This window comes from Somniosus microcephalus, chromosome 10, assembly GCF_052327205.1.
Source record: "Somniosus microcephalus isolate GS21.2 chromosome 10, FLI_Smic_1.0, whole genome shotgun sequence".
In the NCBI taxonomy this organism is placed as follows: domain Eukaryota; kingdom Metazoa; phylum Chordata; class Chondrichthyes; order Squaliformes; family Somniosidae; genus Somniosus; species Somniosus microcephalus.
The window spans coordinates 158,710,863-158,729,923 of record NC_140996.1 but is presented as its reverse complement, the minus strand read 5'-3'; the positions used below and the strand labels follow the sequence as shown (position 1 = coordinate 158,729,923).

The 19,061-nt window shown below is 43.6% G+C and overlaps 1 protein-coding gene across 1 annotated transcript in view; it reads left to right on the top strand.

Annotated features, from left to right (window-relative positions):
• The window catches only part of LOC147111796 (regulator of nonsense transcripts 3A-like), a 56,564-nt gene extending 38,523 nt beyond the window's left edge, over window positions 1-18,041 (top strand). Inside the window, 6 exon segments of the mRNA XM_085998297.1 lie at window positions 5,231-5,341; window positions 14,243-14,298; window positions 14,393-14,435; window positions 14,438-14,579; window positions 15,034-15,055; window positions 17,797-18,041. Of these exon segments, the coding sequence (XP_085854423.1) occupies window positions 5,231-5,341; window positions 14,243-14,298; window positions 14,393-14,435; window positions 14,438-14,579; window positions 15,034-15,055; window positions 17,797-17,961 (539 nt within the window). The 3' untranslated portion in view covers window positions 17,962-18,041.
• The last annotated feature ends 1,020 nt before the right edge of the window (window positions 18,042-19,061 follow it).

The window sequence follows — 19,061 nt, the reverse complement described above, 5'->3', positions numbered from 1 at the left end:
CGCCCAGTCATCCAGCAGAGACTCGAGAATTGCGGGGGAAGTTGTTGAGAGCCAGGCTTGGCTTTCCAGTCGCGGTGGTCCAGCGAAACGGACTGGCAACAGGTAGTGCGCAGACCCTTCCCGGACAGCGGTGGGCTAGAGCCCGACCGAGCGGCACAGCAAAGGGCCGAGCAGCGTCGATGGGAGAGAGAGAGGTCAGAGCGCACAGGGCGCAGCCGGTGTTCAGGGGCCGAGCAGCGTCGAGGAGAGGGAGAGAGACGCGCAGAAACCCGCGAGGTGCCGCCATTGCCACGAGGACCGCTGGGAGCGGCGTTGGCAGCAGCGCAGGAGAAGCACGCGAAACCTACAGGGCGCCGCCATTGCCATGAGGACTGCCGAGAGTGGCATTGGCAGCAGCGGGGGAGGAAGGAAAGCGCGGGAGACGCCATTTTAAACCACACCCAAAATGCCGAAGAGTGGCAGTATCACCGCATTTGACAATGAAGTCGAAGATTGGACTACATATGTCGAACGAATAGAGGTATACTGCAAGGCAAATGAGGTGTCAGATGACAAGAAAGCGCCGGTATTGTTAAATTTAATGGGTGCAAAGATGTATGGCTTATTCCGAAATCTAGTAACCCCAGCGAAGCCAGTGGAAAAGAGTTTTGGAGACATAGTGACGATACTACAGGAACATTTAAACCCCACACCGCTGCTGATAGCAGAAAGATTCAAGTTTCACAAACGGAACCAGCATAAGGATGAAAGCAATGCTGAATATTTAACAGAACTGTGCAAACTATCAAAACACTGCCACTTTGGAACGGGACTGGCAGATATCTTAAGGAACAAGTTTGTGTGTGGGCTTATCTGAAAAGGACCTTACGCTGGACAAGGCTTTCAGCATTGCGGTATCATATGAAGCAGCAGCACGGGGCGCTGCAGAGATACAACAGAGACTGCAAGAATATGGCACAAACGAGATGTCATACAGAACAGAGAAGTGCTATCGCTGCGGCAGAACAACACACGACCACAATGATTGCTGGTTCAAAGACAAAGTGTGCAGACAGTGTGGAAAAGTAGGACACATGGCACGAGTCTGCAGGTCAGGAAAGAAAACCAGCAATAAGAAATCTCCAAAACAAAAGTACAAGAAGGTACATAAGGTGACGGAGAATAGTTCAGACAAACAAAAGAGTGATACCGACTCCAAAAGCAGGGAGCTGAGTTGTCTGTAACTACATAATGTGATCAAAACGGAGGATCACCGAACCATTTGGGTCACTCTCAAGATAGCAGGAGTCCAGGTAAAAATGGAATTGGACACAGGATCAGCCCTAACAGTCATAAACCGACGGGACTACAAGCGGCTATTCTCACACATACCCTTGAGAGACACAAAATTTATTTTGAAGACGTACACGGGGCAAAAAGTCTACCCCAAAGGAAAAATAAGGGTGACCGTTATATATAACAGTAAGGAAACACCAAAACTAGACCTGTATGTATTGCAAGATGGAGGAGCACCATTACTGGGACGTGAATGGATCCGGAAAATACAGCTGGATTGGCATTCCATACAAGCACTGACTGTGGCTGCCAAAAAGGATGACGACGTCACACCTGGGCGACTGTCAAAGATCCTAACTGATGTGGAAGAAGTGTTCCAGCAAGGACTCGGAACACTAAAAGGCATGACAGCAACAATTAAAATCGAAGAAAACGCAAGGCCAAAAATTTATGCGATCCGCCCAGCCGTCGAAGCAGAGCTGGAGAGTTTGGAACGTTCAGGAGTACTGTCCAAGGTAGACTGGAGCGAGTGGGCTACACCCATCGTCCCTGTGATGAAAAAGTCGTTGAGCAGCACGCCTGGAGAACCATGGAAGGTTCGCATCTGTGGGGACTTTAAGGTAACAGTGAACCCAGTCCTTCACACCGTGCAATATCCACTTCCGCGGATTGAAGATATTTTCGCCTCGCTATCTGGAGGGAAACGCTTCACTAAGATTGATCTAGCCCAGGCGTCTCTGCAAATGGAGGTAGAAGAAGCATCAAAAAAATACCTCACGATCAACACCCATAAAGGTCTCTACCAATACAACCGGCTGGTATTCGGGGTAGCATCAGCTCCGGCTATTTGGCAAAGGGCAATGGAACAAGTCCTGCAAGGGATCCCAGGGACCCAGTGTTATTTGGACGACATCCTTCCTGGTCACGGGCGAAAATGACTGATCACCTCGCCAACCTGGAGCAGGTGCTCACTAGATTGAAGGAATATGGGCTCTGAGCTAACCGCCCCAAATGCGAGTTTTTTAAAAAACAGATCTCGTATTGTGGCCACGTTATCGATAAAGAGGGGTTACATAAGTCCCCAGTGAAGATTGAGGCAGTAGTCAAGGCTCCAGCACCGGAAAATGTGTCACAACGGAGGTCGTTCCTCGGGCTGGTAAACTACTACCATAAGTTCTTGCCAAATTTGTCTACAATACTACACCCACTGAACACCCTATTGCAAACTGGGGTGCCATGGAAGTGGAGTGGCGAATGTAAACGAGCTTTCCAGAAGAGCAAAACACTAATCACATCAAAAGAGGTATTGGCCCATTTCAACCCAGCACTACCAATTCGGTTGGCGTGTGATACGTCACCCTACGGCAATGGAGCGGTGCTGTCGCACAAATTCTCGGACGGCTCAGAGAGGCCAATAGCCTTTGCGTCACGATCACTAACCTCAGCCGAGCGTAACTACGCCCAGATTGACAGGGAGGCCCTCAGCCTAGTGTGGGGAGTGAAAAAGTTCAATCACCATCTGCACGGGCAGAAATTCACCTTGCTGACTGACCACCAGCCTCTTGTCTCCATTTTTAATCCGAAGAAGGGCGTTCCGGTGATGACTGCGCAACGACTACAAAGATGGTCACTCTTTCTAGGGGCGCACCACTGAGATTGAATATAAGGGCACGGAACAGCATGGAAATGCTGATGGGCTATCACGCCTGCCACTGCCTACTGCGGAGGAAGCACCAGCAGTGGATCCTGTCGAAATATTTCATTCGACTATAGTTGAATACCTACCGGTAACTAACGCTCGTATAGAAAAGGAGACCCGAAATGACCCGACACTGTCTCGGGTATATGATTTGACGGTGAAGGGATGGCCAGCACATGGCGACTCACAGTTGCCAGCATTCTCGACAAGAAGAGAACAGCTGTCAGTGTGCAGGGGACCTTGATGTGTGGATCCCGAGTGGTAATTCCACCCAAGTTAAGGAATAGAGTGCTCAATGAGCTTCATGAGGGTCATCTGGGAGGGGTAAAAATGAAAAGCCTTGCCAGGGCTTATGTGTGGTGGCCGGGAATCGATAAACAAATCGAGGACCTGACCAAGAGCTGCTCAGGATGCCAGAAAGTCCAAAATGCACCACCACATGCCCCTCTACACCCATGGGAGTGGCCCTCATCTCCATGGCAACGGGTGCATATTGATTTTGCTGGTCCATTCATGGACTCAATGTTTTTAATAGCCGTGGATGCGCACTCGAAATGGTCTGAGGTCATCAAAATGTCCTCCACCACCACGGAGAAAACTATTGCAGTCCTACGGACCATTTTTGCCAGGATCGGCTTGCCAGAACAGATTTGCTCCGATAACGGACCACAGTTTGTGTCCGAAGAGTTCCGGAGGTTTATGAAGAAGAATGGGGTAAGGCATTACACATCCGCCCCGTATCATCCAGCCACAAATGGATTGGCTGAGAGGTTCGTACAAACCTTTAAGAAGGCAATAAAGGCTATGTACAATGACAACATTCCACTGCAGCATAAGGTGGACAATTTCCTGTTCGCCTACCGGAATGCGACACATGCAGTCACCAACCAGGCCCCGGCCATGATGTTCTTTAACCGAAGGTTAAGATCTCGCCTGGATTTGCTCAGACCAAACGTACGAAGAGATGTTGAGAGTAAGCAATTCCAGCACATCCATGAGAAGCCAACAAGGAGCTTCAATGTAGGGCAACCAGTCTTGGCCCGCGACTACCGAACAGAAAAATGGCAGCCAGGAACGATATGCACACGGCAGGGCCCACTAATGTACACAGTGGACGTTGGGGAGAACATCGTGAGACGCCATGCTGACCAGATCCTAGAGTCACAGGAACAAGTCAACCCCATGCCTCGCCCATACGTACCTGGTGAGGAACCCGACGTACAGGTCGCATCTACCCCAGAAACAGTAGCAATGGAAGCTGATGACCCAACTGACGACAGGGTGCCAGAATCGCCTCCGCACCAAGAGCGAGACACTCGGGAAAGGCGCTATCCAGAAAGGATCAGGAAGCCTCCCCAAAGACTGAATATATAAATGGACTATTTTCAGCTAACGTTGTATGTTAAAAGTGTTAATTGTAATTAGTTTGATATTTTATTGTTAAATGAGTGTTATGGTACTGTTAATCTAAAAGGGGAGGAATTGTAATGTATATACCTTTTTAAGGGGGGAACTACTTTTTACAGCTCATGTATACTGTAGTACCGGCAGTGACCACACCTGTACATAGCACTGAGTAGTAATCTGTACAGTTCAGTTCCAGAGTGAGCCATGTTGAGTAAACACCTGTTGTACCGTTCTCCTGCAGTCTTGTGTCCGTCAGTAGTAAGACACAACATCCAGTAAATAGAAACTCGCGGACTTGCTTATTCCAGAATCCCTACATGAACATCACAAGCTCAGAGAACTCACAATAGAACATTGTGTAGAACATAAGAAATAGGAACAGGAGTAGGACATATGGCCCTTCAAGCCTGCTCTGCCATTCGATAAGATCATGGGTGATCATCTACCTCAACTCCACTTTCTCAGCCTATCCCCATATCCCTTGATTCCCTTAATGTCCAAAAAACATGAACATTACAGAAGCTTATATCGATAAGTGATATGTTAAAAATCTCCTTTAAATATATATTCAAAATGTTTGAAGGACCTAGGTTGTAAGTTTTTTACACCAGTTACTATCTGATCTAAGTAGACCCTTTTAACGGTAAGTTGGGAATGCCTAAATTTCTCTGTAATTCAGCCCACTAACAGAAATCACACAATTCAAAATCCTTTTCTTGTTATTTTGTTACGTCATTAATTATAGCAAAAATCAAGCATTCTGACTTTTTATTAAAAGGAATTTTGCATTTTTAAAATCTGCTTTATGTTTGATAAATAATTGAACGTAGTTTTTTTATGTAACTATAGATCCTGAATACAAGAAGTTTTTGGAAAGTTACTGTGCAGAGGAAGAGAAAGTTGCAGCCAACCCAGAGACACTTCTGGGAGAGATAGAAGCAAAGACCAGAGAACTGATTGGTTAGTCTGACGGTGATTTTCAGGTTCTAGTTTTAGCATATTTTTTGTAACAAGCAAAACTGTTTCATATATTTTTACCATCTAATTAGCTCAGTCGCAATAGCTGGTCAGACTTGAGTTGAAACAAATTTGGTGGAAATGATCCCTTACATGCATGCATTGTATATATTTTTTCCAAAAAAGGTTTTGTGAGACAAGGTTTGAAATCAAATCTCTAACCACAAGAGTGCAAAGGCCTCTTCGTCCTTCTGCTCTGTTAGGTAATCTCTGATGGAGTTAGGCCAGATATATCAGCTTTTCCTTTGTTTGCCACTTTACATAGTTCACTTCATTGATTTTTTTTAACAGATCTCTAGCCAGATTTTTCTCCTTATAAATTTTTCCTCTATTCATATAATCTCTTGATGTATGCCTGCTGGAAATTAGTACCGATGGCTGAGAGCAACAATTTGGGTGATTTCAGGAAAGTCGGTGTGCCCATGTTGCTTTAAATCCTTGAAGCATTATTGGTGTTCATTAATAGTCCCTTTCAGCACATTTACTGATCCACAGATAAGCATAATGAATGGTGATCTTATAATAATTAGCAAATTTTAACACTGTAAACAAATATTGCACTGCCTTCTACAGTGGCAAAACTAAAATCTGTAATTCACTAACTGGACGATTTCAATACTCTGCATCCCAGTTCCACCATACTGGGCTACTATATTGCTCAAATGCTTTAATCTATATTTTTTGTCTATTCATAGAATCATACATCACATTTGGCACATCGTGCCTCTGCCGGCTCCTTGAAAGAGCTATCCAATTAGTCTTGCACCCCTGCTCTTTCCCCATAGCCCTGCATTTTTTTCCTTTTCAAGTGTATATCCAATTCCCTTTTGAAAGTTACTATTGAATCTGCTTCCACCACTCTTTCAGGCAGTGCATTCCAGAACGTAACAACTTGCGGTGTAAAAAAATTGCTCTAATCTCCCCTCTGGTTCGTTTGCCTATTCATTTAAATTTGTGTCTGGTTACTTACCCTCCTGCCAATGGAAACAGTTTCTCCTTATTTACTCTATCAAAACCCTTCATAATTTTGAACACCACTATTAAATCTCCCTATAACCTTCTCTGCTCTAAGGAGAACAATCGTAGCTTCTCTAGTCTCTCCACATAACTGAATCCTTCATCCCTGGTACCATTCTAGTAAATCTTCTCTGTACCCTCTCCAAGGCCTTGACATCCTTCCTACAGTGTGGTACCCAGAAGTGGGCACAATACTCTAGCTGAGGCCTAACCAGTGATTTATAATGGTTTAGCAAGAAAGAAAGAACATAGAATTAGGAGCAAGAGTAGCCCATACGGCCCTTCGAGCCTACTTTGCCATTCAATAAGATCGTGGCTGATCTTCGACTTCAGCTTCACTTTCCCACCCGATCCCCATATCCCTTGATTCCCCATGAATCTAAAAATCTATCTATCTCAGCCTTGAATATACTCAACGGTTCAGGATCCACAGCCCTTTCGGGTAGAGAATTCCAAAGATTCACAACTCTCAGTGAAGAGATTCCTTCTCACCTCCGTCTTAAATGGCCGACCACTTATCCTGAGACTGTGCCCCCTAGTTCTATAATAAAAACAGAAAATGCTGGAAATACTCAGCAGGTCAGGCAGCATCTGTGGAGAGAGAAACAGAGTTAACGTTTCAGGTCGATGACCCTTCAACAGAACTGGAAAAAGTTGGAGATAGAACCGGTTTTTAAGCAAGTGTAGGGGCAGGGGAAGGGGAGGAAAGAACAAAAGGGAAGGTCTGTGATAGGATGGAAGGCAGGAGAGATTAAGAGACAAAAGGGATGATGGTGCAAGGCAAAAGGAGATGGTAATGGGACAAGTTAAGAAACAAAAGATGACTCTGGATGAAGTGTAAATGGCGATGGCAGAATGAAAGACAGCTGCCATGTGAGAGAGGGGGAAAAAAAAGATAGGGGCAGAGGTTATGGTCTGAAATTGTTGAACTCGATGTTGAGTCCAGAAGGCTGTAAAGTGCCTAATCAAAAGATGAGTTGTTCCTTGAGCTTATGTTGAGCTTCATTGCAACAGTGTAAGAGGCCGAGGACGGAGAGGTCAGAGTGGGAGTGGAGCGGATAATTTAAATGACAGGCGACCGGACTGAACGGAGGTGTTCCGCAAAGCAGTCACCCAACCTGCATTTGGTCTCCCCAATGTAGAGGAGACCGCATCGTGAGCAGCGAATACAATATACTAAATTGAAAGAAGAACAAGTAAATCGGTGTTTCACCTAGGAGTGTTTGGGGCCCTGGACAGTGGGAAAGGAGGAGTTAAAAGGGCATGTGTTGCATCTCCTGCGCTTGCACGCAAAGGGGAAGGGGTGTTGGGGATGATAGAGGAGTGGACCGGGGTGTTGGGGATGATAGAGAAGTGGACCAGGGTGTCACGGAGGGAGCAGTCCCTTTGGAATGCTGAAAGGGGAGGTGAGGGGAAGATGTGTTTGGTGGTGGGATCACGCTGGAGATGGCGGAGGTGATCTGTTTAATGTGGAAGCTGGTGGGGTGAAAGGTGAGTACAGGGGGAACCCTATCGTGGTTCCAGGAGGGAGGGGAAGGGGTGAGAGCAGAAGTGCGGGAAATAGAACGGACACGGTCAAGTGCCGTGTCAACCACAGTAGAGGGGAATACTCGGTTGTTCTATACTCTCCAGCCAGGGAAAACATCCTCTCAGCATCTACCCTGTCAATCCCCCTTATATGTTTCAATGAGCTCACTTCTCATTCTTCTAAATGCAAGAGAGTATAGGCCCAATCTACTCAATCTCTCCTCATAGGACAACCCTCTCATCCCAGGCATCAATCTGGTGAACCTTCGTTGCACTGCCTCTAAGGCATGTATGTCCTTTCTCAGATAAGGAGACCAAAATTGTGCACAGTACTTAAAGTGTGATCTCACCAAAGCCTTGTACAATTGTATTAAGACTTCCTTACTCTTGTATGCCAACCCCCTTGCAATAATGGCCAACATGCTATTTGCCTTCCTAATTCCTAGCTGTACCTGCATGCTAACTTTCTATATATCCTGCACGGGGACACCTAAATCTCTCTGAACACCAACATTTAATAGTTTCTCACCATTTAAAAAATATTCTGTTTTTCTATTCTTCCTACCAAAGTGAATAACCTCACATTTCCCCACATTTAATCAATTTGCCACCTTGTTGCCCATTCACTTAACCTGTCTATTTATATCCCTTTGCAGGCTCTTTGTGTGCTCCTCACAGCTTACTTTCCCACCTAGCTTTGTATAGTCAGCAAACTTGGATGCATTGCACTCCATCCAAGTCATTAATATAGATTGTAAATAGCTGAGTGCCAAGCACTGATCCTTGCGGCACCCCACTAGTTACAGCCTGCCAACCGGAAAATGACTTGTTTATCTCTACTCTCTGTTTTATGTCCATTAACCAATCCTATATCCATGCTAATATATTATCCGCAACCCCATGAGCCCTTATCTTGTGTAGCAACCTTTTATGTGGCACCTTATCGAATGCTTTTTGGAAATCCAAATATACTACATCCAGTGGTTCCCCTTTATCTACCCTGCTAGTTACATCCTCAAAAAATTCCAATAAATTTGTTAAACACGATTTCCCTTTCATAAAACCATGTTGACTCTGCCTAATCAGATTATGATTTTCTAAGTGCCCTGTTACCACTTCCTTAATAATGGATTCCAGCATTTTCCCGACGACTGATGTCAGCCTAACTGGCCTGTAGTTCCCTGTTTTCTCTCTCCCTCCTTTCTTGAATAGCGGGGTTACATTTGCTACCTTCCAATCCGCTGGGACCGTTCTAGAATCTAGGGAATTTTGGAAGATCACAACCAATGCATCCACTATCTCTGCAGCCACCTCTTTTAGAACCCTAGGATGTAGGTCATCAGGTCCAGGGGATTTGTCGGCTTTTAGTCCCATTAGTTTCTTAAGTACTTTTTCTCTACTTATATTAATTAAGATCCTCACTCTTATTAGCCCCTTGGTTCCCCAAGAAAAAGCTTGCGGTTATATAATGCCTTTCACATCTGCAGGTCATGCCAAAATGCTTTGCACCCAATGAAGTTCTTTTGAAGTGTAGTTACTTTTGTCATATAGGAAACACGGCAGCCAATTCACGCACAGCAAGCTCCCATAAACAGCAATATGATAATGGGCAGATAGTCTGTATTAGTGATGTTAGTTGAGGGATAAATGCTGGCCAGGACACCGAAGAGAACTCCTCTGCTCTTCTTTGACATAGTGCCATGGAATTTTTACATCCACCTGAGGGGGCAGACCGGGCTTCGTTTAACATCTCATCCGAAAGACGCTACCTCTGACAGTGCAGCGCTCCCTCAGTACTGCACTGGAGTATCAGCCTAGATTTTGTACTCTAGTCCCTGGAGTGGGACTTGAACCCACAATCTCTGACTCGGAAGCGATCGTGCTACCACTGAGCCATGGCTGAAACTAACATAACCTCCTTGCTTTTGTACTCTATGCCTCTATTTATAAATCCCAGGAACCCGTATGCTTTTTTAACAGCCATATCAACTTGTCCTGCCATCTTCAAAGATTTGTGTATGTGAACCCCCCGATCTCTTTGTCCTTGCACCCCTTTTAAAATTGTACCATTTAGTTTATATTGCCTCTCCTCATCCTTCCTTCCAAAATGCATCACTTCACATCTCTCTGCATTAAATTTCATCTGCCATGTGTCTGCCCATTTCACCAGACTGTCTATGTTCTACTAACCTCCTCACTGTTTACCACATTTCCAAGTTTTGTGTCATTTGCAATCTTTTAAATTATGCCGTCTATACCCAAGTCCTGGTCATTAATATGTATCAAAAAGAGCGATGGTTCTAATACTGACCCCTGAGAGACAACACACTATACTTTCCTCCAGTCTGAAAAATAACCGTTCACCACTACTCTCTGCCTTCTGTCTCTTAGCCAATTTGTATCCATGCTGCCACTGTCACTTTAATCCCATGGGCTTCAATTTTACTATGTGGCACTTTATCAAACACCTTGAACGTCCATATTTGCAACATCAACCACACTACCCTCATCAACTTACTTCATCAAAGAAGTCAATCAAGTTTGTTAGACACGATTTGCCTTTTAACAAATCTGTGCTGGCTGCCATTCATTAACCCATGTTTTTCCAAGTGACAATTTTGTCCCAGATTATGGTCTCTAAAAGTTTCCCCACCACCGACGTTAGTGGCATGTATTACCGGATTTATCCCCCTCCCTTTTTTGAACAGGTGTGCAACATTTGCAACCCTCCAGTCCTCTGGCACCACTCCCATATCCAAGGAGGATTGAAGGATTGTGACCAGAGTCTCATTTGCATCCCGAGTGACTTTCTACTTTGAGCACTGCCAACCTTTCAAGTACCTCCTTCATCTATTTTTATTCTATCCAATTTCTCTACCCTCTCCTCTTTTACTGTGACATTGGCAGCATCCTCTTTTGTGAAGACAGATGCAAAGTACTCATTTAGTACTTCAGCCATGGCATTTGCATCCACAAGAAAATTTCCTTTTTGGTCTCTAATCGGCCCTACCCTTTCTTTGACAATCCTTTTACTCTTTATATGTTTTTAAAATACTTTAGTGTTCCCCTTTATGTTACCCACTAATCTTTTCTTACGCACTCTCTTTGTCTCTCTTATTTCCTTTTTCAGTTCTCTGTACTTTCTGTATTCAGCTTGATTCTCTACTGTATTATGAACCTGGCATTTTGTCATAAACCTCCTTTTTCTGTTTCATTTTAATCTCAATATCTTTAATCATCCAGCGAGCTCTAGCTTTGGATACCCTTCCTTTCCCCGTCATGGAATTTGTTTAGTCTGTACCTGAATGATCTCCTCCTTCATTGCCTCCCATTGCTTATTTATTGTTTTGCCTGCCAATCTTCATTTCCAACCCACCTGGTACAGATCACCTTTCAACTCACTGAAATTAGCTCTCTTCCATTTGAGTATCTTCACCTTTGATTATTCCTTGTCCCTTTCCATAACTACTCTAAACCTAATGTTACATTCTGTTACAGCATTTTTGACAAAATACAGAAGACGATCAACCAAGCTAAGAACGGCAAAGCACTTGTCTCAGATGGTGACCCATCCATTGGAAAACACTTCTTCAGAATCTTGCAGCAAAGAAGTGGTTACCTTAGATTTGAAAGATACATCCGTGTTGTCAGATTGTAAAACTTATGTTTCTACAGTCAGAACAATTAACCATATCAACTCTATCTGTTGTTGGGAAGATCCTTGCTAGGATTCTTTTGAACCTTTTGAACAAGACTAGCAACAGACAATATTCTTTGAGTTACAGTGTGGATTTCAATCCAAACAAAATGTGGTTGGTCTTAATTATCTGTAAGTCGACATGTACTGTAGAAGCTCCTGACTAAATTTGCTAATCCTGACCTTTGCCAATGTTAATTTATAGCTACATGATGGGATGCCCAAATGAGTGATAACTAATGGAACAGTATCTGATGCTTTCTCCATTAGCAACTGAGTCAGACCTCTGGGATAGTGCACATCCTGTTCAGGAAAGCTGTTCAATTTATACAGATTACAAGCAATGAATATGTACTCTGTTGGCTCACACATTAGAAAATCTCTAGCCCCTCATCAACCATTGTCCGTCTGCAGTTAAGATCCATAATCTATCCATCAGATTTAAGTTATTTTCCAGCAAGCATTTCTTTCAGAATACCACTGAGTTAATTGAGGGAACACAGTTTTCAGTCCTGCAATTAACCTACCTCGATTAAAAACTGAGGAAGGTCTACTCGGATATTGGCTTTCTGGGGAAGCTTAAAGTTTGTACTGCAGTTTACAACTGTGGGAATTGGACAATTTAAGATGCCACATCAAAGACCGTGAACGTTTCCAACTCCGCAGCATTCACACCATTAAGAGGTGACAACGTCGGTTGGCAAGACAAGATTTCAAACACTGAGGTCTTTGCTCATGCTGGCTCGTCAGGGATTGAAGCCATGCTGATCAAAACTCAGTTGAGATGCTTTAGGCTCATCTGGAAGATGCTTTAATGACAGGCTGCCCAATCACTTAAATATCAGAAAGCGGGCAAACATTCCTTTGGAAGAGAGTTCAAGCATCATAAGGACATACTGAAAGGGCATGTAAAGCATTCTAAGACCAATGTGGAATCTTGGGAGCAGCTTGTACAGACTGGCTGACTGTCATTCACCAAGCCAGATGCTGCTTCGAGAGGCAGTGTGATGGCACTGAATAGGATGGAAGGGGGGAAAAAAAGAAAATTAAGCTGGCAACCAGATTGGAATAACAAACTTAGTGCTATAGGTGTCAGCCTTGGCTTTATGGCGCACTCTCCTCTCTGAGCTGGAAAATCATGCGTTCAAGCTCCCACGCCAGAGATTTGAGCACATAATTTAGGCTGACACTTCAGTGCAGTACTGTGAGAGTGCTGCACTGTCGGAGCTGCTGTCTTTCAGATGAGACATTAAAATGAGGCTCTGTCTGCTCTTGGGTGGGTGCAAAAGGTCCTATGGTACTATTTGAAGAAAAGTAGGGGACTTCTACTGGTATCCTGGCTGACATTTAGCCTCAACTAACATCACTACAACAGGTTTTCTATCATTTGTTTCATTGCTTTTTGTGGGACCTTGCTGTGCACAAATTGACTGTTGTCTTTCCTTATTTTACAACAGGGACTACACTTCAAAAGTTCTTCATTGGCTGTAAAGTGCTTTGGGACACCATAAGGTCGTGAAAAGCGCTATATAAATGCAAGTTCTTTCTTTCTTAAATATAGTTGCGTCTGCCTCTCGCATATTGGACTAATGAGCCATATCCAGAACTCAGGAGTTGAGCCAGGTGACCCAGATGCCCCACACTATGACCTAATTAAAATGTGATCATCATTACACCATGTGTATGTTGAGAAGAATAGCTGTTTTTTCAGTGAATAGTTTGGCAATTTGTGATCTTTGCTGGTATCAATCTGTTAATTGCGTACATAAATTTGTCTGTTTAATAACTAAACTTTCACTGTCTGATCTAAACTAACCATTAAAAATATTGCAGTTTAATCTGTGAACCAAGTTCTGTCTATCCTGCTTCACTGGTTTCTTTAACAATTGCATCATTTGAATTGTGTGTGTTAATTTATGATTCTTATTTTTAAAGAATACAGAAAAAACAGATGAGAAATGGGATGAGAGTAGATAGCTCTAGTTAAGGAGCTAGACCCAGCACAGGCATGATGGGCTGGATGGGATCCTTCTGTGTTGTGACTTCTATGATTCCTCACAGTATTGGGCTCAGTAACTGGTTTATATGTGCAGCCTGAAAATATGCTTTTTGCATTACTAGTGGGTCCAGATCAATTCCCAACACTGGAGAATGTCTATAGCCAGGAACGTAAAGGTGTAAGCAGAACTTGGAAGCAGCTGTGTGTGTACAAGAACACAGCTGCGCAGTTGTGCCAATTGAGCCACTGCATAATCGCACGTGCTTCAGTATTGCCAGTTTGAGATCTGTTCCACAATGTAAACTGGGTGAATTCAAAGCATCAGCAGTCTTAATAATTGCAGAACGGCTTCCTCAATGATATACTTGCTCTTTAAAAAATGAACAGAAATTAACAGAACCTACTGATGTTGAAGTTAATCAGAATTGATGTTTTTTGAAAGAAGTACTAATGAGGAGACTCCTTTAAGACATGTATTTGGCAATACAGTTTTGCATGAATAGCTTGAAATGATTTTAAGCTATGCCAACATACTTCATTTTATAGGAGTGATGTATAATTGAATGGTTTAGAAAACTCAATTTGATTCCTGCCTTATTCCCAGCCAGGAGAACCACACCACTTCTGGAGTATATTAAAAACAAGAAGCTGGAAAAGCAGGTGGAAGTTTACTTTATAAACTGCCTTTATTGTAAACTTTAGCATTTGGTCCAAAAATTGGCATTTTCTTCAATTGATCCTTGTTACATTCCAGCGAATCAGAGAGGAGAAAAGAGAAGAAAGGAGGAGGAGGGAGCTGGAAAAAAACGTTTGAGAGAGGAAGAAAAGAGAAAACGTAGAGAGGAAGAAAGGCGTAAAAGGAAAGAAGCAGAGAAGCAGAAAAAATTAGCAGAGAAGGAAAGAAAAGAAGAAATAAAATTAAGGTTCATATCTTTGCAATAGTAAATTATTCAATTTATCAGCATCTTTTAAAATTATTATTTGTCCTGTTTTTGGTATGTAAGATGTTGGCTTAGCCAAAAAAGTGGCGATTTATGGTTACTTGCACTGCAATTTACATTTACCAGTGGCTGCATGCACAGGGAAAAATACCTTGCTAGTACCCCCTCACTTACATTGCAGTGCTGCTGCAGTGCTATAATAATATAAATACATTGGTGGGACCTGACGGTAAGGTAATTTATTTGCAAAACCATGTTAATACAAATACATAAACTTGTGCAAAGAGACTGCAATATATTTTAATCATCATGTTAAATGTTGACTTGAAACAGATCGTTGATGCACTGTCGTGAGGTCCTCATTTTCTTTTTTTTATCTTGGCAACTTTCTGGAGTACAGTTCCCTAGGTATTGGTCACCCTCTGACTCTTCACCCTTGTGTCTGTTCTTTAAGCTTTGACGAGGAGTGGCAGCAGGCTATTTGACTGCAGGGGCATCACAGCTGAGCCTATCATTAACTAACATTTGCATGAGTATTTCAAGCCAGGGCTGTTAAGATAGTGATGAACCCTGATTTCCCTCTCGAACTTAAAGCCACTGAGATCAATTGTCATACCCCTACTGCCGCAATGGCTAAGATTAGTTAACTCAGCTCAGGCAGAGATTAAACCTTGGCCCTTCTTGACTTCATTCACTGGATAAACTCACTGAGCTTTCAGAGAGGCTCTTTTTTCCCAACTGCAGCCAGGAGGCGGGACGTTAATTTAAATATTACAATGAGGCTGGAAGCCTCTTCTTTAACGGCAATGCGGGGACTGCTGCATCAGGAGATCTGCCTTTACTCCTCATGATGCCTTTGATCGCCTTCCCTGGACTGTTCCCCACCCCACCCCACCCCGGTCCCTCGATGGCCGCGATCTTCTTTCTGGTCCCCCAGAGGGTCGTGATCTTCACGTTCTCCCAGGTTTCCTACCCGCATCGGAGACCCCGCCGCCCAACACGCCTTCCCCATGAAAATCCATGAAAATGTGGATGGTTATCACCCACTATGGGAAGATGTCAATGAAGGAATTAGAGGCAGAAAATCAGAATAGGATAGGCTAGAGTTAAAATAATAAGTTAGTAACATTGCCTGTTATTTTTCCCATTAATTAAATTCCAGAGTTAAAACACTGTTTTCCTGTTACTGTGTCGCTTATAGTTACATATGTCAAGGTGCTGTATACGACGATTTGATTTAAACCATGGGATTATTTTGAATTTTTAAAAATTTGGGTATATAAAATTAACATTGGCCCGGATTTTCCGATCAGAGGCTTCCTGCGTGCGGATGCCCCCAATCTGGAAAAAATCTACGAACTTACCTGCTGGCTTCATAGGTCCCGACACTTCCGCTCCTGGGCCTCTCCTGGTGTGCGCGCACAGAGGCCCAGGTATCCCAGGGGCGCAGGCGGTTCGCAAGCGTACCTGGGAATCACGTGGGCCATGGGAACCAATGGAAGAAGGGAATCCCCCTTCATACTTTTGACAGGTCCTCTCAGCTTAGACCAGTCAAAAGTATGAATGGGGATCACTCAAAAAAAACACACACATTAAATAATTTTTTTTAAATCACATATTTAAAATTACAGTAAATTAAATATTTTAAACATTTAATTTTTTGGAAAAAGTTAATTTTTTTACGGGGCTAAAAATAAACTTACCTTTTTTAAAAGTATTCTTTAAATTATATAAATTATAAATGAGTGGGAAAAACTTTTTTAAAAACTTTTTTTAAACTCTTATGCTGGTAAAAGCAGGTCTTACGCTGCTTTTACCAGGCGTAAGATTTTTAAAGGTTTTCTCAGCGGGCGGAGGTGCTGCAGAAAGCGGAACCCTCTGCCCGCGGAGGCCCTTCTCCAGGGCAGGCGTGCGATCTGTCAAGAGAATTCTTGACATCGGAGAAGTGCCGGTTTTCAGCACATGCGCTTCGCATTAAGTTTTTGGATGCACTACAAGTTAGATGCAGTTAATGTTTCTTTCACTACACTATTATAACAATGTGCCTTACCCCTAACCTCAAACCTAACTGGAGAAAATTTCCTCTGTTACATGTATCCCACAGACAGTGTTGTGCAACTATTGTAATGTAACACAGAGGAATTTTCCTACTCTCCTTACTTTGCCAATATGGCATTTTGTATTTCCCTTATCAAGCATTGTGTTGCAGGACTGAGGATCTCTTTTGAGTTATGCAATTTTGCTTTGTGGCTTCATACTTGCCAATAACTGCAAGTTCATTTCAATTATCAAAGAGAAAGGCTTACCCTATCAGTCTGGTCTGGTGTAGTCTGATTTCATCCCTTTTGGAATCAAGCTCAGATTCCAGAGGTGAAAAGAGGTATACTAATTCAGTGAGCAATCCAGTCCCCCAAATTCTGTTTTTCAAAGGAGAAGTATATTCTGCTGAATTGCTTCTAATCCTATTTGTAGGAAAGAGAGATGCCTGTACATTTATTGGTATCATTCAGTCTGTTACTCCTTTTTATGCTTTACAACTGCAGTTTAGAAACAGCCTTGGACTGGACATTGAGGATAGTGGAGTTTGGGTAGATTGCCCAATTTATTCCAGTGAGTGGAACTTCACACTGTCACAGGAGAAGTTCTGCACTAAATGTTTCCTTCCAAGCTGCCAATAACCAGCAGTTCTGAAGCAAAAAACTGAGCAAGAGTTGACCATGAGACATTGATAAGTGTACATATTCTCCCTTTTTAACTTTTAGAATTCTAGTAGAAATTGGTAGAATCTACTTCTCCTTTAATAAAAGGCAGTTGGAGCCAGAAGATTTTATGAGAAAGTCAGTAAATTGGAGAGTAGCGAATAGACTGTTTGATTATTCACTGGTTAATTTATTTTATAATAAATTTGCTTTATATTTCAAACTTTAAAGACAAGACCTACTATCATGCTCTGCTGAAGTGAAATCTTAGAGATATAAAATAGTCCAGTACCTAAGAACAATTGCCAAACAAGGTTTGATGTTTGTTTGCTGGGTATGTTACTGAAAGGTTACCTAGAGCACAAGGCAAGGTTTGGGGAGTTGACACGCGCCTATGAACATGATCTAAGGTATGAGAGCCAAAATAATCCAAGATAAGAAAGTTTAAAAAAAAAACAAAAATGTAACAGTTTTATAATCTACCTTTTGATATAATCAAGTTATATTGTAATCTTTAGTTGTTGAAAAAGGCTGATAAGGAGGAGGAACAAGACTCTGACAAATGGAAGGAGAAAGCAGAGGATGGCGACAATGAAAAAGGAAAGTGGGAAAAACCATGCTGTCCAGGAAACTTGCAAGGAAAACGATCAGAGAATGCACAGAAGGATGTCAAAGATAAGTGAGTTACAACAGCAGTTTTTAATATATGTCTGTACTTGTTAAGTCTTTCATTGCCTGCTGATCTGATATTTCACTGTAGTGAAAGTGGACACACTGATGGTGATCCTGTCATAACATCTGGACATTTTGTCAAATGTAATGATTTTTTAAAAGTTTACCTATAAAAATAATCTGAAAATTGCTTCATAATTATTATTTGTGTGAGGGATGCCTTTACAGTTGTGACAATTAATTTAATGTTACAGGCATGAATACATATGTCACACAATAGAATATGATTATGTCTTCAACATTAATTTTATTTTTAACTAGCTGGGGGTGCCCGGCGGTGCCGAGACTTTTTTGAGGGCATGTTGTTGGAGGAGTAGAGTGCGAGCGAGCGACCGGGCGAAGAGAGCGAGCGAGAGACCGGGGGAAGAGAGCGAGCGAGAGACCGGGGGGGAAGAGAGAGCGAGCGAGAGACCGGGGGGGGAAGAGAGAGCGCGAGAGACCGGGGGGAAGAGAGAGAGCGCGAGAGACCGGGGGGAAGAGAGAGAGCGAGCGAGAGACCGGGGGGAAGAGAGAGAGCGAGAGACCGGGGGGAAGAGAGAGAGCGAGAGACCGGGGGGAAGAGAGAGAGCGAGAGACCGGGGGAAGAGAGAGAGCGAGAGACCGGGGGAAGAGAGAGAGCGAGAGACCGGGGGGAAGAGAGAGAGCGAGAGACCGGGGGGAAGAGAGAGAGAGCGAGAGACCGGGGGGAAGAGAGAGAGAGCGAGAGACCGGGGGGAAGAGAGAGAGAGCGAGAGACCGGGGGGAAGGAGAGAGAGAGCGAGAGACCGGGAGGAAGAGAGAGAGCGAGAGACCGGGGAGGAAGAGAGAGAGCGAGAGACCGGGGGGGAAGAGAGAGAGAGCGAGGAGACCGGGGGGAAGAGAGAGAGAGCGAGAGACCGGGGGGAAGAGAGAGAGAGCGAGAGACCGGGGGGAAGAGAGAGAGAGCGAGAGACCGGGAGGAAGAGAGAGAGCGAGAGACCGGGGGGGAGAGAGAGAGCGAGAGACCGGGAGGAAGAGAGAGAGCGAGAGACCGGGGGGGAAGAGAGAGAGCGAGAGACCGGGAGAGGAAGGA